Below are 25,066 nucleotides of genomic sequence, written 5' to 3' on the forward strand. Positions count from 1 at the left end.
GATTTTGAGATTGTTTTGGGGTGTGTTTTTTTTTGTTGTTGTTGTTAAGGAACTGAAAATTTGTAATTTAACCGTATACAGTTTAGTTAAACTCATCAATTATGTGCTAATGGAAATGGTCATAGTCCATAAAATCCAAATCTTTTTTTATAGCAATTTCCAAAATGTTAAATATTGGTATTTTAAGTGGGTTTTAAAAACATCACTTACCTTCTAATCATATGAAAAAAAAAAAAAAAGCTCTAAATCACTATTGGTTAGAGAAATGCAAATTTTGACCTTTTAAAATAATTTTTATATAAAGCTTTTTTATTTTCAAAATATATGCAAAGGTAGTTTTCAACATATATCCTTGCAAAACCTTGTATTCCGAATTTTTCTCCTTCCTTCTCCCCCCCACCCATGGCAAGTAATCCAATAATATGTTAAATATGTATAATTCTTCTATACATATTTCCCACAATTATCATGTTGCTTAAGAAAAATAAGTTTAAAAAGGAAAAAAAAATGAGAACAAAAACAAAATGTAAACAACCAAAAAAAAGTGAGACTACTATATTGTGATCCACACTGAGAAATGCAAATTAAGACAACTCTTAAGGTACCACATCACACCTCTCAGATTGGTTAAAATGATAGGAAAAGATAGGAAAAGATCCTCCATTGGAGGGGATGTGGAAAAACTGGAATATTAATGCATTGTTGGCGGAGTTGTGAACTGATCTAACCATTCTGAAAAACAATTTGGAGTTATACCCAAAGGGCTGTCAAAATATGCATATCCTTTGATCCAGCAGCGTCTCACCTGTTTCTTAAAGGGGTCATAAAAAAGGGAAAAAGATTCAACTATGCAAAAATGTTTACAGCAGCCCTACCCATCTTTCAAGCCACACTTAAATTCCTTTCATGGATTAATCCTTTGTTGATCCACTTTAAAGTAATTTTTTCCTCTTGTAAATTCTCATAGCACTTTATAATTCTCTTAGTTATATAGGACCTACCTGGTAGGTTTTCGTTTGCCTTTCTTATCTCTCCTCTTAGGCTGTAAGCCCCTTGAGGGCAGAGTGGTACTTTATTATTCTTTCTCCTATAGCACCTAGTATATAGTGCTCTATGTGAATATCCCTTGAATAAATCATTGAATTCCAGGAACCTTAAGTAAGTGCTAAATGTGTTGTAGCTTTGTAGGGAGAGTTCCTAAAGGAAGAGGAAGAAAATGAATTATAGAATTTATGTATGATTTAATTTTTGTCATTCTCAGTCACAGAGTCAGTGCTTCACAAATGAAAAGGAAAACTATTATTTTTTAAATAAAAACAATTTCAACTGGAGGAACATGCTTCTTGACAAGAGAAGAAAAGAGTTTCATTGCTCACACTAAGTTTGATCATCTTCTCATTTGATAAATTAATGTAACTACAAAATATTGAATTGCAATATGTACTTAAGTAGTTTAGAGTTACTTATTTGATACTGTCCTAGTAAAGGAATACTTAGCAGTCATTGAACTATGCTAACCAATATTTAAGAAATACTGTAAATTATGTTTAATTGTATATTATGAGAATGTAGCTTTAAAAAGAATGAGAATGACTATCCTATATATATATATATTTTTAATACTTACAGATTAGTTTATAAAGGCATGTCTATATCACGGCCAAATGCTGTCATTGGAAAATGTCGGATGATCCGCCATTCAAGAGACCAAAAAAATGAGCCCAATCCACAAAGGTGTGTTCTTAGTTTTCAATTCTTTTCACTTAGTGGTTTAAAGAAATAACATTTAGGTGTTCAAGAGCTGGTTATTTGAGAAGAGAGGGGGAGGAGTACTAAAATACCAGCCTAAGTTCACACCTGTAGACACCCTGACAATTTGTTGTTTGTGATATGAGGTCACTCTTTCCTTAGATGTTCTTGTTGCTGACTGTCCTGAGCTCTGGGAACCAAGAGGATTACTTTGCCCCTAATTCTACTAGATTAATTCAAGCATAAGCTGAATTAATAATAATTAATGAGGTCTTTCCAAGCACAGGGAAACTTGGGAAGGGAAAGGGGAAGATACAGTTTGATGTCTCTTCTTGAATTTTGACACCGTTGTTTGTTTTTCTGTTTACAGATTTGACAGAATTGCACATACAAGGCAGACCATGAACTCTGATGGTTTGAACTCACTTAAATACCAACTTTTGGAAATTCAGAAATACCCTCTCTATACCAAAATCACAGTGGATATTGGATCACCAAGTTAGCATCTCAGTGAGATCCATAAAAGACCTGAAAAAACAATCAAGGAACTAAGTTGACTCTCTTTGTAAACTTGCTGGAATTTTTTCCATTTTGCCTTTTGTTGTGCTACAATCAAAATGAACAGGAATGCCTCATATAATTATTCAGAAACTTTTCCAAATCACTAGGACGAGTGGGCCTTCTTGCCCCCAACTTGACTCGGCACACGACTTTTCTAGCTGTAAGTTTTAGAGACTGTATATAAGCATTGTTGGTTATTTATATTCTTGTTGGAGACTATCTTGATTATGGTTCTTAACAGCTTAGCCTACAATAAGTTGACAGTTGTGAACAGCTAAAAATCACTGCGTTCTAGCTTCAGTGATTGGTGGTTAATTCCCAAGGATCAATCTGCCAAATTTCCATGTAATATATAAGAATTTTGCTTTAAATTTGTTGTAATATTTAATTTTATGAAGGACTGGAAAATGCTGCTAAAATTGGTTTACAAGTTTACATTTTGGGAAATTATTTGCCAGGTCCCAAACAGCTAGTAAGGGCTATGACCCTTTAAGAACCAAAGGAGGTATTAGAAAAAGTTCCTGAGGGGCTGCCGAGAAGCCCTCCCCTTTTGTAGGTTCCTACTTTAGTCTTTAGTTGCTATGTCATTCAACATCCTGACCCTCTACTCTCCTCATTCCCCTTTCTTTCCTATTTTCCTTCTCTTACTGCCATGATTTTAGGTCTCTGGCTCCCAAGTTGTGCCTTGATTAAATCTGCATGGCTGGCCTTGTCAGATTGGTCTCTTGTACCTTCTCCCACTATGGGTAGATTCCCTAGTATTTGAATTTTTCCTCCTTGTGCCACAAAGTAAGCCTAGTTGACTCAACAGCAGTCCCAAGTAGGTTTTCATTATCATCTCTTAGCACAGGGGAAACCTGTCTGTCCCAGAGCTCTGTCATGATTTATCATAGTTATAGACTGGTCATCATTTGGTGGTATGGAGGATCTCCTAGCTTCTCTTTACTCATTATAGGCCTGAAAATGTTACTCTACATAGGGAGAATTCTAGCCACTACAAGTCTGATTTGAAGATAAATTTGCCCTTCAGTCCTAGGTTGTATCTTTGCCAAAGAGTCTTGAGGTTTTCTGATTCTAGGTTCAGATGTCCATCCAGTCTGTCTCTCTCCTCTCCCCAGCCTACTAGCCTTCCTATACCAATATTCTCCCTGAAAGACTGGACAAGACAGAGAAACTTGCCAGTTTTTTAAAGCTTTACTATAGCTATTCATGTATCTCTTAACACACGAACTGTTTCATAGATGATCTCTAAATGGGATTCTACTCAACTGCCTCATTCATCTACCAACAGTGGATGAGTGGATGGTTCTTTTCTGCCTGCAGTCATACTGTGGTCTTCCTGCCCTTCTCTGAATCCATTCAATTTCTTAATCAATGAAGGTGGTCTGCAGTTGGAGCAATGTAGAGATTTATCCACAGGAGGAGGTGGCTGGCAATTCATCAGTCCAGTAGCTACTGAAAGCATAGATTTCATTAAGGGAGTTTTGCCAGGCTTTTTGTTGTTAAGCTAGCATCTAAATTGAAATTAAATTAATTGCTCTGGCTGACCAGTGACCCAGAAAACCTGGTTGAACTCACTCAGCATGCTAGGGTAGAGGTAACCCCTATCCATCGAACCTCATTGATCATTATTTCTAAAAAGAAGAGCAATTTAACTCTTGCCTAAATTTTCTTCAACTTACTACTTATACCAGAGCCTCCTCTACTTTCCTATTTTGCTGTCTCCTTCCTTATCATAGAAAGTCTACATCCAGTAGAGTTGATTCCCAAAGAAAGAATAGACCTCTGCTTACTTTGTGAGTCAGTGTCCATTGTGTTATGAATGGCTCTCTCCAAGGGTAAGAGGAACACACTGTTAAGTAGAATCCAATGGAGCCTTCTCTCAAGTCCCATCCTTTCCCTACTGAATACCCCTTTAAATTCAATTACCTGGCAAAGAGATTCTTAATAAGCCCTTTGGGTTGCCTAAACTCTAATCCAGCAAGAGCGGATTCTCTGTCCCCCAAATACATTTTCTTGCTAATAGTTTTTAATATTTAGGAATTTATATTTAGAATATCCTCAGGAAACACCAATTCTTCATCTTAGAACTTACTTAGGGATTCAAATACTCAATGTCACCTGGAGGCCATCCTGGGCTAGGAATTCACCTAATTGTCTAGAACATTTATTGGGCTTTATGGTTGTATTCATGGGAGAGAAACTGTCTTAGTCCTTCCTAGAAAACCTTTAAATGCTATTGTGATATGAGATAAATGTCCTTTCTTCTAGTTCCATACTCACTTTTCTAAGTCAGACATACCTGAATTCTTCAAAACTAAGACTGTGGAAGACCTTCAAACCAATTATCTCTAAGGGAAGAAAAGGACCTGAAAACTACCTTACAGATGAATTTGATTTGGCCATTTATGGCCTTTAATTTCAAAAATATGGTATTGATGGGAAAGGACTTGCTACAGAATCTTGCCTAAAGTTCATGTTGGCTTCTTCAAAATTATTTACATGGTCAGGCAGGATTTCTAGTAATCATAAGATGGCCCACATCAACACAGAATCTTAGAGTGTGACAGTTGGAAGGGACCCCAGGGCCTACCTAACTAAACCCAAACATGAGAGCGCTGACCCTGGAGTCAGGGGGACTCCATGTGTCCAAATATGTCCAAATATGACCTCAGACACTTAATTGTATGGGAGACCTGGGCAGATCCCTTATCTCTGATTCCTTCTCCCCAAAACTTTTTTTTTAAGCTTCATACATGAAAGGAATCCTCATTGTACTGAACAAATAAGTAAGATATCCATTCTCACCTTGAAGACTTACCAGGAGGGGGAACCTACCATCCCTCAAGGCATCCTCCCTCTTCTACTTTTAGACTTCTCTTATTGTCAGGAAGTTTTTCTGTATATCAGGCTTAAATTTACCTTTACAATTTCTACCCATTGCTGTTGGTTCAATTTTCTGGGACCAGGCAACATATTTAATCCACGAGACATGTCTTTGTGGATAGACATATCTCTCCACAGGATAATCCTTCATATACTTGAAGTTACTTATTATGTCATCCTTAAGATTTCTCCAGGTAAACACTCCCAGTTCTTTCAACTCATCATATGACCTGCTCTCAAGATTCTTCACTTAAATGCAAGATTCCAGATGAGATCCAATGAGGGAAGAGTATAGTGGAACCATCCACCTTCCTATTCCTGGAAGTTAATGTTCCTCTTAAAGCAGCCCATGAATACATGGGTTTTTTTTTGTTTTTTTTGTTTTTTTGGTTTTTTTTGAATACTGACACATTAAGCTTGGAATTCAGTAAGACTCTACATCTTTTTCAGAACAACTGTTGTGTGTACCCATGCCTTTCTCAACTTGTACTTTTGAAATTGTCTTTTAAAAGTCCACATACAAAACTTTACATTTATCCCTATTCAGTTTCATCTTTTTCAATTTGCCAAAGGTTGAACTAAGAAATTCAACTATGTCCTATAGCTCTATTTGCTTTCAAACTTCCTTTTCTTTTCCCCCTAGTTCAAAGGCCAGAGTATCCCTAGGTCTTATGATGAATCATTTTTCTTCTTTTTTTAAATTGATCTTCAAGGCTATGTTGCCATCACTGTTGTACTGGGACTGATTTCTTACCTGCTCCAGCTTTTGCCCACAATTAGAATTTTCCTTAGAGATATTTTTTGGGTAAGTGGTCTCGTTATACATCTCATCTGACCACATTTCATTTCCTCTTTCAATATTTTGTTCATAGTCTTGCAGGCAAAAAATATATAGTTTTCTTTTGCTCACTGTTATGAAGAACTGGTGAATGGAGAATAGGACTTTATAATAATACTTGGGCAATTAATTATACCTCTTATGATCAAGACAGGTGGTGGGGATGTCTTCCCCAGGACTGACTTTTGTTTTTAACTACATAATGACTATGGATGTCCTCCTCACTCAGAACACTTCATTCCACTCTAAGTATGACTTTTGTCCCTCTTCTACAATTTCTCTTTCTACCTTTTCTCCTACAATGTATAATTACTTGGGGGAACTAGATGCTATTCATATTATCAGACTGCCATTTAGTAGACACAAGTAGACTATAAATAGCATGTAAATTATGGAGAGCTCTTGTAAGTAGAGGACTAGACATAGTTCAGTACCCATAATCTGTATTCACTGTATCTTTACCCAAAACACCGAACCATTCTCCATAATCTAGATTATGACTTTTTTCTTCTAGCCCCCATCCTGTCCTTTTACCATTCTTTTTTCATGGGGTTTAAATTGACCTATCCTATCACTTTCCATTACTATTTCATCTACATGTCTATGCCTGTGGATTTTAGGGGAAAGCAAAATTTGTGATATGGACCATCCTTGAATCATAACTATTATGGCAGCTACCCTACATACTTAAGTAGAGAGAACTTGGAACCGACTGCATACTGGAATAGTCAACAACCCAAGGCAGACAGTTTTAACAGGGCTCCACTGCCAAGCTCAGGTCTTAGAAGTCTGAGTATAAGCAAGGCCTGAGATCCTTCGAGAACCAAAGAAATACTATCTGCCAGATTCACTAAAAGGTGCTCAATTCTGCTGATTCTTCTGTCTGCAGTTTGCCTCTAACCAGTGGTCTTGGTCTTTATTTGTCCATTTCCTTTCTTTAGCTCTGATCTCTGGCTTGTTCCTTATTCCTATTCTCTATTTTATTCCTCTCTGGTCTTGTTTTAGCCTATTTATGTTGCTTATTCCATTTGTAAGTGCTACCTTGCTTATGAATAAAACCCACTCTCCTCTGCCGCATTGGCTTTATTATTTTCTGCTCCCTCACCAGCTCCTGTTCCATTCTCCTTTACTTGACCTCTGTACTTCCTCTGTTTCTCTGATGCTTCTTCCACTGTTGCTAAGGGCAGTGGTCTTATTCCTTGCCCTTATGGAAGAAGCTTCTGCTATCCTCTGATTGTACCAGAAAAACCTATGAACTTCCCATCTGTTCAGCTCTGGTTAGCTGTATCTGAACCAGAGCTGGGTCCCCAGGGGATGCTATGAGTCTTCTTTGCATTACAGATGATATATTTTGTTTCTCATAAAACAAATACCAAAATTTTATGGAGAATGAGTGCAATTTAAATACCCTGTTCAATTTGCTTTTCAAGTAATATTTGTTCAAAAATTTAACTCAACTCCAGCAATTATTGTAGTATTAGATATATTTTGTCTCCCCCAAATTTTAGTTCTGAGGGATTCTAGTCTTCAGAGCAAATGTTACTTGCTAGATTGTTCAGTGCTCAGTCTCTGAATTGCCTTATTTCTTTAAGGACCGATAAATATGTTTTATTAGCAGTTTGTATTGTTTAAAATGAACAAATCGGGTTGTAATTGTGGGATAAAGTGATCTGTTTTGATTCAGGTTTTACAGAGATATTTAGTATTCTTTAGGTAATGGAAGTCATACTCTTCTGATAGTGTGGGATAAACTTGAATTTCCTATGTACACTTTAATTGTAATGTTTTAAATGTCAGTAGTTGGGGCAAAAATATGTGGATGCTGTATTCAGTATTAATGCCTTTTCATTTTACTGAGAGAAAAGATAACTTACAAACCTTTCAAATGAGGCTGTGGAATCTCATTTGTTATACCCACATGTTGGAGAGTTTTTTTGCCTTCCCTTGTAAGGATAGGTCACTAGTACCAAAGGGAGTTCCTATTAAACCTCTGAGACAAAGACTTATTTCTCTTTTCAGAATAGGACCAGAGAAACATCCAAAAATGACCTCACAAAAAAAAAATTGACTTCACAATTAAAAGAAACAACATTTTTTTTTCCCCCTTTGGGAAATCGCTTCTTAATTATGAAGTGAAAGTCTAGCTGGGCAGACCTGTCCTGAGGATAATGTGGAACCCAAGAAGAATTAGTCTCCACAAATCTGCCCTTTCTTTCCCAGAACTGGGTGGGATTGCTCTGTTCCATGATAGTGGCTAATGGGAATGCTGTTTCCAGTGTACATATCTCCAGACTTCTTTACAAGCCATTAGGACTCAACATCTGTCTTGTTTTAGGAATAAGTGGATGACACTGCAATCCCCAAGTAGCAATTAAGGCAGTGTCTCTGTGTCAGCCCCTACCAGCTAATCCATTTTTTTCCTTGTTTCTTAGCCAACTCCCTTTTCCTTTTCCTCTTTTCCTTGCCATTCAGTTTTTCCTTCCTGCCACCTCCCTGTTTCCTAAGATTGCTGATGGTATCTTTCTTTCATTTAGCAATTTCTCTTCTTAGAAAGTAAGCTAGGCTTAACTCAGGTGCCTAAAACTTTCTCTGCCTCTCAAGTTTTTCTACAGTGGTTTTCATAATATTGTAAATAATCCCTAAGAATCGGTGACCCACCATTGGAAGAACACTGGTTTTGGAATTCCAACGATGCTGGCTCTCCAAGATATATGACTCTGGCAGGTCATTAAAGCCTTACTTTTACTTTTCTCTTTGTAAAACAGAGATAACCTTACCTACCTCACAGGGTTGTTGTGAGGGTTAAGTGAGATAATTGTATGTTAATCACTTTGTAAGCCTTATTAGCACTATGCTATTACCTAAAACCTGTTCCTTGGGATCTTAGCACATCAGAACAGGAGGTGAAATGAGAAATTTTCCACCCAGAAATCCCTGACTATTCAGCTTGAGCTAAGACTGGTTAAACAGACTAGGTTCAAAAGTATAATAGTTGCCCAAAGCCTAATTCTAGAGCTGAGGCCTAGATGTCAAGAGATCCAGGTTCCAGACCCAGCTCTGTTATTTACTCACTATGTGACCTTAGAACACTAGCCTTAAATGGACCATAATTTGTTCCTCTGTAAAATGAGGGATGTGGTCTTTAAGGTCTCTCTCTCTCCATCTCTTACATTCCAGCCTTCCAACTTGCCCATCTGTTATGGTGGCTGAAGAGAGGAATAACATTAGAAATCTTGATGTGCCTGAAAAACTGAAGGCTGTTTGTTTTCCTTTCTTAGTAAGTGTAGCAACTGCCTGGCCCTCAAATATCAGTGGGTGCCCCATTCCCAGTCTTTTAAATCATAGCTGTGGTGAGAACACTTTTTAAGTTCTCAAGTTTTCAACATTTTGTTTTTAACTTTTTTTCCCAGACAACTTTTATTATTATTATTATTAACTCTTTTCTACTATGGCAACAGCTATGCAATGCAAATAAATTGTTTTTAATCCTAATGACTGGTTTCTCAAAGCCAGAACTGCTTTAGGAAGTAGGAACATATCTTTGGGAAAGAGGGGTGATCCAGATCTTTAAGAATTTATAGTCTCTCTTTTCCAGGTCACATCATGACCAGGGTTATTTACAAAGTGCCTTAAAAAAAAAAGGGGGGGGGGGAGCAAAAGTCCAGAAAAGCAACTTCTCTGGTGCCTATTTTAATTTAAATACCAAATCCTAAACCCTCATTCACAGATTATTTCTTATTCTGTGTCACTTTCAAACACTTGAGGGTGTAGATCATTCTCTTCACAAGGGAAAACAAACATCTTTCCAGTCCTTACCCATTTCCTGGCCTTCTAGGGATTCTTTAGGAGACTTCTTTGCTGTTGCTGAATGTTCATGGGATGCATCTGTCAGACTGTGAAATTCCTATTGGACCTTCACCAGTCCATGAAATGCAGTCATTGTTATTTCTCTCTGGGATCTTTCAGGGTCTAGTTTTCTATGAGCATTTTTTTTATCCAGAAATGAATTGTGACTGTGAAATTATCATTTGTATTTCCATTATTTCACCCGTTCCATTGCTGGTCTTTAGGAAACTAGTGAAAAGTATACACAACATAATTTCAGCATAAAAGAAAGTACAAGTGCCTGGTTTTTCTTGAGCTTGTACTCAGAGTTAGGTATGTTATGCTGTTATTGTGAACCGTAAGCATTACAGTAACTTGTTACGGGGTCATTTGGTTTGTTTTCAAATCCTAATTCTGCTTTGCACTTTTTTTTGTTAACTTTTGTGTGTGTGCACGTGTATATGTGTGTATATATACAATTGTAAGAGCTGGGAGAATGGGTCTTCCAGTCTTGATATTCATAACAGATGAGAACTGTATTTTTTTGCCTTTAAATTCATTAAAGACTTGAATAAATGAACTTATCTTTATAAATTTTTGTGTGTGTAGTCTTATTTTTTGTCTAACATGATTTTGATGTCTTTCTGGTATCAGCTTTAATAATAGTTAATATTTACATATCACTTAGGTGCTAGACCCCGTATTAAGTGCTATAAGAATAATAACAAATAATAATAAGAGTTAACATTTATATTGTAATTACTATGTGGCAGGCACTTTACAATTATCATTTTGTTTTATCTTCATATGGACCCTGGAAAGCAGGTGCTCTTATAATCCCCATTTACAGATAAGGAAACTGAGGTAAACAGGGTTAAGGGACTTGCCTAGTTAAGTATCTGAGGCTGATTTTGAAATTAGGTCTTAATGATTTCAGGCCTAGCCCTCTATCCACTATATCACTTAGCTACCAGGGAACAATTAGTCATATATAAATAATCCAGACCGTTCTGGTCTGTCACATCCTCTAGACTTGCAGCCAGAACTAATTGAGACCTAAAGCTTGGTATGCATAATAAATAGGAAACACAGCCAGTCTTTGCCATATTTGTAAAGCCTAGGAAATGATCTAAGTAATGATGTGAAAATAGGACTAGCGTATAGATTGGTGGACACAGCCTTTTAAGGCTTACAAAATACTTTACAAGCGCCTCATGTGATTCTCACAGTAACCTTGGAAAGTAAGTGCAAAAATAGGTGTAATCCCTAATTCTAGGGAAGATGGAGGCTGGAGAATTGATGGAACTTGGAAGTTCTGAGCTGTAGTAGGGCTAAAGCTGATTGAGTGTCTGCATTTAGTCCAGCACCAATACACTTCATTCTTCCCCAAGGTAGCTAGTTGGCACAGTAGCCAGCCTTTGAGTCAGTGAACCTAGATTCAAATCCAATCTCAGACACCAGATGTCTCATCCTGGGCAAGTCATTTAATACCATTTGCCTTAGATTCCCCATCAATAAAATGAGCTGGAGAAGGAATTAGCAATCCACTCTATCTTTGCCAAGAAATCCCAAATATGGTCACAGAGATTTGGACACAATTGGAATGACTCAACAATGATAGCATCCTATCTTCAGGAATAAGGAGCAAGGGGCAAACTAGCCCAGGTTAGAAATAGGCTTCCTAGCTGATCAGTGGCTGCTGTACTTTCAGCCTGGGCAAGACAGGGAGACCCAGCCTCCAAAAATAAAATAAAAGATAACTCAAGCTTCCAGTTAAGAAGGGAGGGGGAGAAAGACTCTTAAATTACAAGACCTCAAAGCCAGGTCATCTCACTCAATAAAGTTTGCAGAGTTAACCTTTTAGAAAGGGTAATGTGCATTTTCAGAATAATTCAACCTCTATTTTTAGGTATGGTGCCACAGTCATAGAATCTCCTAGCTAAGACAAGCTATTGCTTTGATCACCTGAAATAACATTCTATACTATTTTCTAGCTTTCACTGAAAAAGTTCTCCCTTCCACACTGGATGATTCCACCAAACTAGTCTTCTCTCTGATCTATTTGTCATATATTGTTGAATCATACAGAGCTAGAAAAAATAATAAAATTCATCTGGAAAAAAAAAGGTCAAAAATATCAATGCAAAGGATGGTGGCCTAGCAGTACCAGGCCTAAAACTCAATTATAAAATGGCAGTTATAATACCCAGAGCCTAGAATATAGTAGATGCTTCATAAATACCAATTGACTAATTGAATCAAGTTTATCACACTTCCCACACACCCACTCTGGTTAGGGAAAATAATTTTAATAATAAATCATTAAACTTTAAAAAACATTAATAAGCAAGATAGATCTTTTATGTAGAAAGCATTTTTAAAGGAATGGAATTAACAACCAGAAACAGTTTGATATTTTTCTCATTTCCTAATCTTATATATCAATTTTACTAAGAAACTTCTTTTATATATTTAATTCCTATTTTGGACTTATACCTTCCAGAGCTTGTTAGCTCCTAATTATTCAGGCTAGCTTCTGGACTTGTGATGGATCTGGCTTTGAACCCTGTAAGGCCAGCTAAGGGAAGGTTCAGCCCGCCAAAGAGAGAAGGAGATAGAGGACCCAGCCCCTTTCTTCCTGTGATCACCAAGAGAAAAGAGATTCTCTTCCCCTTGACCCATTCCTTGCCAACACAGATAATCAGAGTTTAGGGCATGTTCTTATGTCTACCAGAAAGGGAGGGAAAAAAACCCACATACCATAGTGCTGAAATGGAAAAGAAATTTAATAGTTTGGCCTGTAATCCTGCAGCTCAGTGTTCTGCAAGTCCAATGGGGAATGATGCAAGCCACGATTATGAAACCTAATGAGAACTCATATCAAGGCAGTATCTTTTTTTTTATAATTAATTTTCCTAAAAACTACACCCTTTAAACCACTCAGGATTGCATTTAAAACAAGTAGTTGTCATTTAAATATTAACAGCATTTGTCTTGATACCCTAAGCTCACCTTGGTCTCCTATAACTCTTAACATTATTTTATTTTTTTCCACTGCTTTGTAATGAATTGAATAGAATACTATGCCTGGAGTCAGAAAAACCTGGATTTAAATACAGCCTTGGACACTTGCTGTGTGATGCTGAATAAATCACTTAATCCTAACCCTAACCCTATGAAAATAACAAGGTACATGTTAAGATATATAAAGAACAGATGAAAGATATTCTCAGAGGGAAAACTTTAGCACATGGGGGCCTCTAGGAAAAGCCTCATGTAGAAATTGGTATTTGAGCTAAGTCTTAAAACAACTAAAGAAACTTAGGGGCAGAGGTGAGGAAGAAAAAATATTCTAGGTTTTGCGGTTACCCCGTACAAAGACACTGAGTTCAAAAATGGAGTATTGTGTACAAGGAATAGCAAGTAGGCCAGAATATTTCAATTATAACATGTGTAAGTCTAAAAATGTAGGAAAGGGCCAGATTGTGAAGAGCTTTAAATGACAAAGGATTTCATTTTTGCTCCTGGAGGTAATAAGGATTCATCAATAAGGACTGATTATTAAGAAGAAAGGAAATATGATCAAACCTGTGTTTTTGTTTTGTTTTGTTTTTCTTAATTTTTTCTCACCTGTAAACACAACTTTTGACTCTTTAAAAAAAATTTGAATTTTGAATTCTCTCCTCTCCCTGCCTCCCTCCTTCTTTTCCCCCTTCCTTGAGAAAAAAAAAATTAATTTTTAAAAATGTTTAAACATGTAATCAAGGAAAAAAATTAATGTTACTAAAAAAAGAAAACAGACCAAAAGATCCTCAAGAATAATAGTTTTTAAAAATATGTTTCAATCTGTATTCATACTCCATCAGTTCTTTTTACTGGAGATGGATAACCTTTTTTTTTTATCATAACTTCTTCAAAATTGTCTTGGATTATTGTTAAGAAATTAGACCCAATACCTACAGAAAATAGCCTATCATTCACAGCTGACTATTATACAGTACTGCTGTTACTTTGTACAATGTCCACCTGGTTCTGCTCATATAAGAATTATATCTTAATATAAGTTAATATAAGAATTCCTAAGTTTTTCTGAAAGTTCCAATAAAGCTTTGGAAGATGCTCCATATCCCATGGCATGGATAAAGAATTAACAGCAACAGCAAAAAAAAAAAAAAAAACAAAAAAACCTAAGGAACAATCAAACAGAGAAAGGGAAATTGGGAGAGAGCAGTATCATGAAAACCCAGAGAGAATAGGGGAAGGTGGTCAACAGTGTTAAATGCTGCAGATATGAAGAAAAGACCATTTGAGTTTAGAAGAGAGCTTTCTCAGGGAATTTAGCTGAGAAAGGGAGGCAAATTTATAGAATACTAATGGCAGGGTTGGTTGGATTAAATGAGGGTTTTTTAGGAAGGAGGAACTATACAAATATAAGCAACAAGGAAGGAACCAATAGATAGAGATTAGAGGCAAAAGAAAGAATAGAAGGGCATCTGCTAGAAAATAAGGGGATCCCAGAAAAGGGAGAGGGGAATTGAGATAGCATCAATAACTATTGAACAATATGCCTACTTTTTAATCTCCATAAAGTCTTTTTATTTGTTTTGTTTTAGGTACAAATTGCTTTTCTTTTTTAAAATGGAAATCACATATTTTATTTTTTTATAAAAGCTTTTTATTTTTCAAAATATATGCAAAAATAGTTTTCCTCTTTGACCCTTACAAACCTTGTGCTCCAAATTTTTCTCCCTCCCTCCCCTACTTCCCCCTTCCCTCAACAGCAAATAATCCCATATGTTAAATGTGCAATTTCCATTAAGACTTTATGAAAATATGAAAAGAAAACTGCCAGACTTTCATAGAAAGGACTTTCCCCTGCAAACCATATCTTTAAAGTTAAATGAATGAATGATAGAATGAATATAATATTCTGCTTATTTTTTCAATTTTAAAACCCTTTTGACTTTAGTAAGGCAAAATGTAGCACCTAAAAGCCACAATTTCCAAAACTATACATCATCCTATCAGTGAATTCCCAAGACCATTTAAAATTTTTTTGATTTGTTAACTAAACTTTTGGCCTAAAGAAGCTTGAATCAAAGAAGTCTGGGAAACTGCCTTAAAGTTTCACTTTCAACACAGTGCATCCCATGTACAAGTTAAGACCATATAAGATTTCTTGATAGATGCAACTGCAGAGAATTTTATCCTCCAATTTGTAACATATAGCTAAGCATAAAACATAGAAACATATGTTTGCCAAAGGTTTTCATCAATCTCACAAAAAAAAAATATTCTACACAGAGTCCAAATGGAAAAGGAATTCCCCATAGATGTTGTCCTTCAGATGGTTCTGTTGGCTGATAACACTGCATTTATTCCATCAAATCCCCAAATAATACAGAATTTCCTCAGTGAGATCCACAGCCATTCAATTATTTAGACATCTGCTGGATCTCTCTCCCCGCCAAAAAAACAGACCAGCTAATCATTTCTTGACTTGCCTTAATCATAATTTCATCCTTCAAAAAGCAAAGGAAACAACAAGAGGAAATTTCTCATCTGGATGTGAGTAGCAATAAAAAGCAATTACTAGGCTGTAAACAATGGGAGCCTTGGGAAAAAAGAAATCATTTCTTAGAATTTTTGATAATTGAGAGCAAAGTGGGAAAGGGTTTTTGTATCCATGTTGGGTTTGGGGAAAGTAGATTTCAAAGAGATCAGAAAAAGATGGACTCCCAAGGCTGAAAAATTCTGAAGCACATATAAACCCAGACAGCTGGGAAACTATCAAGAATAATAGTCTGACATTATAGTAAAAGCAAAAAACTTTGAAAGAACTAGGAACTCGTCAGTCAAGATTCCAAAGGACTAATTTTACAATATGCTACTTACTTCATGATAGAGAGGTGAAGTATTCCCAGTGCAGAATGAGACAATTTTTAAAAAATACATAGTTAATGTGAAAGTTGGTTTTGATATATTATACATTGTATAAATTATTCTCCTAGTTCTGCCCACTTCATGTAATTATGAAGAAAAAAAATTGTGAAAGATTTTAGAATTCTTATCAGTGCAATGATAAGTCATGAATCCAAAGGGCTAAAGATGTAACATGCCATCCAAAATGCAGAATGAAATAAACAATGCTGGACATGGCAAACGTGGGAATTTCTTTAGCTGGATTTTACATATTTATCATGAAACTTTTAAGTAGAGTTTGTTATTGTTAATAAGGACAGGAAAAGGGAAGTCAGATCAAGAGAAAATAAATGTTTATATTATTAATTAATTTAAGCAAAACAAAAAATAATGTCAGAAGGGATGAAACTCAGAATGAAATCTAAAGATAGAATCACTAGGGTAAATGGGACAATAGCAATATATAACAAAGATATGTTATGGTCATTCAATTCAAATTTTGTATGTTTTTTTCTGACAAAAGAGAATGATCTTTTGACTGTAAAGGGTAGAAAGAAAGAAAATGACTAATGTAGGTGACCTCAGAGAAGTCCCAGTTGGGTCTCAATGTTCTTATCTATAAAATGAGGACATAGAATTAAATGGTCTCTAAAATCTCTTTCCTATTCTAGTTTTATGAGCCTATTTTATTTGAAAAATTGTGGAGACTTTTGGAATGAGAAAATTTTTTGACTGAGTGAATTGCTGAAAAGTCATTCAGCTTTTATTCATATACCTCAGGAAATACTTTAAAATGGCACAGAATTAAATCTAATGAGAAAATTATAATGTGTCTTTATTGAATGCTGTCCTATAATAGAAAGTCAGCCAGAAGCCGGAAAGGAGGCTGTCAGAAAAGTCATCATTAAGGGAAGCAAAAAAAATGGAAATCTTTTATTGGGGACCAGGAACCCTCCAGGGAAACTTAGCGTCTGTAACACTGTGTGTCTAGGACTGGGGGACCTCAGGGCTCAAACAAGGAGGTTCATTATGATTAGAGAGCTGAAGCAGTGGGACTTTAGATAGGAGTCAGAAGCTCATGGCTATGAATTATGGTGTGTTGGTTTAGACCTGGACTTGGAGCTTAATAGTTGTAAAGTATATTGGGTGAACAAGTTTTTGAGAATGGGCCAGGAGTCGACAATGCTCAGATCCTGGAAGATCTTAAAGCCTATGGCATGACATGAACTGAAACACAGATCTGTGAAGAACCAGCATTCTGAATCCTGATTACAAAGGGTTTATCACATATAAAATATAATGGGACTTTAAGGGCAGATAAAGTGGAAGCTAACGGCAGGAATCCAGGTAATTGAAACCCAGATAAAATGGGCAAAAATCATGACTCAAGGGTAAAAAATAGACAAAGAGCCCAGAACTGGCACAAAGTTCTAATTCATGAACTATGGATGGAGATAAAAGTAATAGAAGAAAGCACTAAGGTAGATAAATAAATCCAGAAAAGTCCAGGAGTCCAACTCAAAAGAAGAAAATAATTTCACACCCCTAATTGCAAACATAACCCCAGAGAGGAAAAAAATGGTTTTGTAACAAAGATTACAGAAGTTTTTGAATGAAATGAAGCAAAAGATAGAAAATTTAACCGTACATGAAATAAGAGTTATGGAGGGAAGATTTAGAGAAAATATATAATTTAGGGAAAAAATGACAAAATTGACCCAAAAAAGACTCCCTAAAAATTAGAATGGGCAAAACAGAACGCATGTCCTCATGAAACAGAAAGAAATATTTCAACAAAAACAAAAGATCGAAAAAATATAAGAAAGTATAAGATATCTATTATCAAAAACAATTGACTTGAAAAATAGATCAAAGAAATATAATTTAAGACTCATTAGACTACCTGAAAATCATTGGGAGAGAGGGAGATCCAGAGCTTTTAGATCAAATAAAAATACAACCAGTCAAAAAACAGCCAGAAACAAAGATTATAAGTATCAAGGAATTCAGTATCACACAAGACTTAGTAGTTACCACCCAAAGAAGAGAAGATCTCAGAGTATGACATTCTAAAAGGCAAACGAATATGAAACCAAGAATAATTTACCCTGTTTAATCCTACAGAAGGGAAAATTGACTTTTAAAGGAACTGATACTGTCCAGTATTTATGATTAAAAAAAAAAGACCAGAGCTTAATAGACACATTGAAATACAGTCACAGAAGTAAAGAGAAATTGATAAAAACAAATATATTTGAGCTACTAATGAAGTAATTATGTTCTAATAGAAGGAAAAAGTTAAAATATTCATTCAAGACTTTTAAGGATCATAGAAAGAATTGAGACAAACAGAGCCCAGGGGATGGAGCTGTTCTGTTTTGATGGTAGACATAGAGGAAAGAAAAGGAATTCATTACAAAATAAAGGAGGAAAAAAGAGATTTCTCATAATCGGTTGTGCCGGAAGAAGTCAGGACGGTGTATATCACAAGAATTTCTTTTCTTTTTTTTTTTAAGTTTTTTTTTTTTTAATTTAATAGCCTTTTATTTACAGGATATATGCATGGGTAACTTTACAGCATTAACAATTGCCAAACCTCTTGTTCCAATTTTTCACCTCTTACCCCCCCACCCCCTCCCCCAGATGGCAGGATGACTAGTAGATGTTAAATATATTAAAATATAAATTAGATACACAATAAGTATACATGACCAAACCGTTATTTTGCTGTACAAAAAGAATCAGACTCTGAAATATTGTACAATTAGCTTGTATCACAAGAATTTCAAACTTATTTAAATTGGACAAAAAAAGGGTTTATCACATACCTACATAGATTAGGAGTTTTGCAAAGAAATATATTAAACTTAATTTGGAGAGAAAAGGAAAGAATTAGAGAGGGAATAGAAATAAAACATGCTTTAACTTCAGAATGTGAACCATGGAGAGGAAAAAGGAATAAGAAGTAGTGATTGGTATTTGGTAGAGGGGAAGAAAAGATGGGCAATTGAATAGAAATAGATTACTCCAATTCTGTCACTATGTTCTGTTTAGAGTAGGTGGTGAAAGACAAAGAGAAAAATAAAATATAAGAGAATAATTTGGAAATAGATGCATAATTAGCAATCATAACCATGAATTTTAATGGGATGAACTCATAAAATATAAGATCATAGCAGATTAGAAAGTAGAGCCTGACAATACATTATTTATAAAAAGCACACTTGAAACATAAAGTTTTACAGACTTAAATAAGAGATTGAAGGAGAACTTCTTCTATCTCTGGTGAACTCATCAAAGCAGATGTATCAATCATAACGCAAGAGTAAAAATAGACATCATTGACAAGTAAATGGTAAAACTACATTATACCTAAAGGCATCACAGATAATGAAATTATGTCAATACTTAATATATATGCACCGAATGGCATAGCATCTACACACTTAAAAAAGAGTTAATGGAATTAGAAAGAGAAATAGACCACAGAATTATAATAATTAGGCATCTCATTGTACCTCATTCAGTCCACTACAAATTTAGCAAAAACGATAAACAATTTTTAAAATTAAGAGAATTTTAGAGAAGTTAGATATATAAATCTCTGACAATGACTGAATAAATGAATTGAAAGAAGTATACATGACTTATTGTGTATCTAATTTATATTTTAATGTACTTAACATCTACTGGTCATCCTGCCATCTGGGGGAGAGGGTGGGGGGGTAAGAGGTGAAAAATTGGAACAAGAGGTTTGGCAATTGTTAATGCTGTAAAGTTACTCATGCATATATCCTGTAAATAAAAGGCTATTAAATTAAAAAAAAAAAAGTATACATGTTGAAGGGTCTGGCCAATAAAAGTCTAGTCTTTAAAACATGTCCACATGGAGGCTTAAGTTTGCTTCTAGAAATTCATACTGGAGGGCCCTTTTAACAACCTTTTTCTGAGTATTCATAGATATTCTCCAACTATTTCTTGTCAGTCTATTGGTGATGACAGAAGGTCTTTCAATTATTTACCAAATCAAAACTGAATGTATACTAAAAGCTTAAATAGATGAAATCTTTCTTCCCTACTTGCATGTGAAGCAAGAAACTATGGGAATCTGGGTTAGGGAGTTTTGTGTCTTCTCTCTCTATCTGGCTACCATTTGTCAATGAATGCATGATGCTTCAGTCTTCTCTTACTTTTGTGTTTCATTATTTCCTGATCGTAGATGAATGAGATCGGAGACAGAACAAACTAGCTTACACTTTTGTGAGCTTTGAAATATTCGAAAAGTCGTTTTTGGTTCCTAGAACTGATAGAAGCAGTAGCCAAAACTGAGGGCAGGTCCGGAGGAATGACTGACTTGTTTCTCCCAGATCAGCTGTGAATTGAACTTGATAGGTGAAACACCATGTCTGGAAAAGAACAGCTTTTCACTCATAGGTTTTCACACATCTGGGAGTAAACTTGACTTTAAGGGGAAAGTTTCTTAAAAGCCATTTTGAGCCCACTATCCCTAGGTACTTAAAGAGAAGAAAGACTATGTTCCCAATTTGGAGATTGTTGTCCTTTAGTTTTTGTTATACCTTCTCAATAAATATCCTTTTGAAAGCTAATCAATGAGAATTAGTTAAATGATAATTGAGTTAGATATTAGTGATTGATTGTGGGAAAACACACTGGCTGAGGACTCATAAAAGATCCTATTAGAAATTGCCAACCAGAATCTTGAAAAGAGAAATAGCCAGCCTTACTCTGGGGACTTGACTCGCTAGAGCTAATGGGGATTAGGAGAAAAATTCCAGAGGTTGGGGCACACAGATAAATATTTCAGAAGTTCGTGAGACTGAGCAGGATGCTCTCAGAAAAATCTGAAAAGTCCTCCATGAGCTCATCCAAAGTGAAATGTACTGTGAACAAAATAAAAGCAATGTTGTGGGATGATCAAATACAAAACAAAAGTGGGCCTCAGGGCAAACATAGAGGAGTGAAAAACAATTAAGAATTGGGGCAGAACGCTCCTCCTCCTGGGACAAAAAGAGATCTGAAGAAAGTCCCCAAGAGGGAGATTTGGTAGTGTAAAGTGTAAATGCCTCCAGGCTAATTCCCCCAAAAACAGCTAGGAGAGAGGGAGCCCTGGGAACTTTCACCTTCAGGTTAGTCAAGGGAGTGTGAGGGAAGGGGAAAAAGTGGGGGCAGAAGCAATGGCAGAAGAGAAGTTGTGAGCTACTGCCACTTACAGGATAATGGAATTCTTGGTTTGGGGTTCCAAGCCAGAGTGGAGAACTGAAATGAAGCCAAGAAGCATCATTCCTCCCACCCCAGGACTAGAGGTGAACACTCTTAAAAAAAAAACAAAGTAGACAAAGGGGAAAAAACCCAATATGAAAGTTACTATAGGAGACAGAGCCTTTAAGTTTTAAATAAATAAATACATTTTAACATATTTAACAAATCCTTTATTGACTACATTTAAATTGAATCTAAATAATTCAAACTTAAAGAATTGGTAGGTGAAAGAACAAATCAAAGAAACTATGAACAATTTCATCAAGGAACATGAAAACAGTAAGACAACATGCCAAAACTTTTGGAATGCAGCCATAGCAGTTCTTAGAGGAAAAATGATATCTCTAAACACTTAAGTCAAGAAAAGAAAAAGCCAGATAAATGAATTAAACATCCAACTTAAAAAAAAACAGAAAAGCAATAAATCCAACTAAATATACATAATTTAATATATATAAATATCAATAAAAGTCCAACTAAACACCAAAAGAACAAAATTGAAAGCAAAAAAAGAGCCCAAACCACTAAATTGATAAAAGAAAAAACTAATAAAATGGATAAACCATTAGTTTTAGTAAAAGGAGAGGAAAAAAAAAACACTTTATCTGTATAAAAAAGAGAACTCATAACAAATGAATGAAATTACTAAAAACTGTTTTGTGCTCTTATATATCAGCAAAATTAAAACAGTGTGAAATGAGCAGAGCCAAAATTATAATTTATAAAATAACTAAGACAATGTAAAGAAAAACAAATTGGAAAGACTTAAGAACTCTAATCAATTATAATAACCAACCATGACTCCAGAGAAACGATAATAGAGTATACTATCCACCCCCTGACAAAGAACTGGGAGACAACGTGAAAATTAAGATAGACATCTAAGACTTAGACAATGTGTGAGTTTATTTTGCTTGACTATGTTTCTAACAAAGTTTTTTGGTTTTTTTGGTGGTTTTTTTTTTTTTTTTAATGACAGGAGGAGTGAGCATGGAGAAAAGGTAGAATTATAAGGAGAGGGATACCTAAAAAAAGAAAGAAAGAAAGAAAGAAAAAAGACTCAGTATTTTTTTAAAGTAGGAAACAAAATAAGCAGATATTTTCTTTTTATTAGAGTTTTTTTTTTTCAAAATATATGCATGGGTAATTTTTCAACCTTAACTCTTGCAAAATCTTGTGTTGCAAGCAAGATATTTTCAAAATATGTTGAGCTTGCATAATAAAAGAAATTAAAACTGTACATAATGGAGATGCAGAGCTTTGTGTATAATTCTTTTGGTACTTTTTATATAAAATACTCATGTTTGTCCATTTCTAACAAACTCAAAATAACTGTATGTGTGCATACACACACATATATATGTATATGTATATTATGCATAAACATACACACACACACATATATAGATATAGATATCTGGAATGCAGCTACTTGGCACAGTAGAGACAGTGCCCAAATTTAGAGTCAGAAAGATTTATCTTCCTAAGTTCGAATCTGAGTTCAGATACTTACTGACTGTATGACTCTGGGCAAGTCACTTACCCCTGTTTGCCTCATTTTCTCATCTGCAAAATACGCTAGAGAAGACAATGGCAAATCATTCCAGTATTTTTACCAAAAAATCCTAAAATGGGGTCACGGATAGTTGGACACAACTGAAACAATAAACAACTAATTCTTTCTCTTTTTCTCTCCCCCTTCACTCTCTTTCCTCCCCTTCTCCCTTTTTCTGTCTTTCCCTCCCTCCCTTCCTTCTTCCTCTCTCTCATTCTTCTCTCTGTGTCTCTGTCTCTGTGCAATATACATATGTATGTATACATATATAAATATGATAATTATTATAATATAATAATATTTATATATCATATCTAAATATATAATGCCATATATATATAAGCTGGAATATGAGAGCAGTATAAGAAGACTGAAGAAAGGCAAATATCCTGTTGTTTCAGTGGTTTGCTTGGCAAAGATCTGAGGATTTTAGTAAGATGAAACCTTTAAAACAGAAGGTTAGGCTAAATTACAAGAAGTGTAGTTTCTTAGAATAGTAAGGGAATAGGTCCATTCTACATTGCCCTGGTCAAACCACATCTACAAGGCTATATTTTGTTCCAGTGCCAAGTTATAGGAAAAAAATAATAAGCTAGAAAATATACGGGAGGAATTCCTTATTTTTTTACAAGGAGGAGAATAGGAGGAAGAGAGAATAAAAAGTGGAAGAGGATATGATTGTAGGAAATACACAATTATCAATCATACCATTAACATGAGAGAGAAAGAGAATCTCACTCAGAAAATGGGGGTAGGGAGCAGAATGGATTAGCAAATAGAATCCAAGAATGTATTATTTACAAGATACATTCTCAAAATATAAGGACTTGTACAGAATTAAAATGAAGTTCTAGAACAGAATTTATGATGCTTCAGTCAAGGGTAGCCACCATAATCTCAGACAAGACAATAGCAAAAGTGGATATATTTAAAAGAGATGAGTAATAAAACTATATTATGCTTGCAGGCATCCATATAATAAAATAATATATATGCACTAAATAGCATCTAAGCACTTAAGCAAAAAGTTAATTGAATTATAGGGAGAAATAGCAAAACAATAATAGTTGGGCATCAGCATGTGCCCCTTTCAGACCTGGATAAATCTAATAAAAGATAAGAAAAATGTCAAGAACTTGAATAGGATTTTATAAAGTTAGTTATGACGGGTCATGGTCAAGTACAATGTAATACTGACTACCCAACCTCTCATTTCTTGAAGGCTAATTTTGTTACATTTTAGCCCTTCCCACACCACATTCTACAATAAGTTCCTCTCCATTAGAGAAAAAAACAGTGTTACCAAAGTACCAAACCAAACTGATTTAGTTTTTCATCTAAAAGATGAGAGGGTGATTTCCAGTCAATAACAAGATTCCTAACCCTGTGGAAAGAGACTCACAAGCTCAGGGAATTCTCAAGGAATCAGGCTTCCCCTGAGAAGAGAGGCTTGATTTCTTTTCCTTCTTCTCTTTATTGTTTTTGTGTTGGAGAAGATAAGACGAGCACTGACCTATTCGAATTTTATAAAATGACATTTGTTATATTTAATCACTCCATTAAAGTTATGGCATTTGTGGTAATAGAAATTCCATTATCTAAAGAGTAAAAAAAAAAAAATAAAAAAATAGAGCTAAGGTACCTTATCACTATAATGTGATTGACAAGGTTTTTTGAAGGTGAAGATTGAAAAATATATGGATCTTGAAAATAAAAAGCTATTAGTGAAATAAAAAATCAAAAAGGGAAGGGCTGAAGGGAAAAAGAGAATTTGGAACTCAAAATTTTAAAAAATGATATTTTTACATATAATTGGGAAATATTTAATAAAATAAAAAAAATATATTTTAAAAGGTAATGTGATTGAGAAAGAAACAAGAAATAGTACTAGGGAAGCTAAAAGTACAAATATAAGAATGGAAGACTGTCAGTTGAGTATACCAGTTAAAGAAATTCCTCATTCAGGCATCAGATGTAATTAAAATTTGTGGATAATGTTGCTGAGTACTTCCTAGAATAAAAAGTCTAAGAACACATGAGGAAAAAACACATCTTAATTCTAGGTAGTGAGTAGGAACCATCACAGGTAAACCATTGTGTAATTGGCACAATTAAGTTGCAATTTCTGGTGAAGAGAAATAAAGCCAAAATAAATTATTTAGTTGACCAAAGAAAAGGAAGTTTTGGCCATAGGCATTTATTCATTTGAGAAAACAATGGAAGCAATAGAAAAGGAAGTTATAGTAGAGATTAAATAAACCATGATTTGGGGCTGCCAGGTGGCACAGTGGATAGGAAACCTGCTCTGTAATCAAGAGGGACTTGAGTTCAAATCCAACCTCAGACACCCACACTAGCTGTGTGACCTACGGCAATTTGCTTAAATCAAATCCCCCCAAAACAAACAAACAAACAAAAAAGATAAGCCGCCTCTAATGTACTTTCCAGTT

The 25,066-nt window shown here is 35.1% G+C and overlaps 1 protein-coding gene across 2 annotated transcripts in view; it reads left to right on the forward strand.

Annotated features, from left to right (window-relative positions):
* B4GALT1 (beta-1,4-galactosyltransferase 1) overlaps window positions 1–10,453 on the forward strand; it is a 76,966-nt gene extending 66,513 nt beyond the window's left edge. The window contains exons 5-6 of one of the 2 annotated variants that reach the window (XM_031938196.1): window positions 1,630–1,734; window positions 2,120–10,453. In XM_031938196.1, coding sequence (XP_031794056.1) covers window positions 1,630–1,734; window positions 2,120–2,252 — 238 coding nt within the window. In that variant the 3' untranslated portion in view covers window positions 2,253–10,453. The remainder of the gene's footprint in view (window positions 1–1,629; window positions 1,735–2,119) is intronic. The other variant, XM_031938200.1, reaches the window with a different exon arrangement.
* Window positions 10,454–25,066: the final 14,613 nt, after the last annotated feature.

The sequence above is a fragment of the Sarcophilus harrisii genome, chromosome 1, assembly GCF_902635505.1.
Source record: "Sarcophilus harrisii chromosome 1, mSarHar1.11, whole genome shotgun sequence".
NCBI classification, from domain to species: Eukaryota; Metazoa; Chordata; class Mammalia; order Dasyuromorphia; family Dasyuridae; genus Sarcophilus; species Sarcophilus harrisii.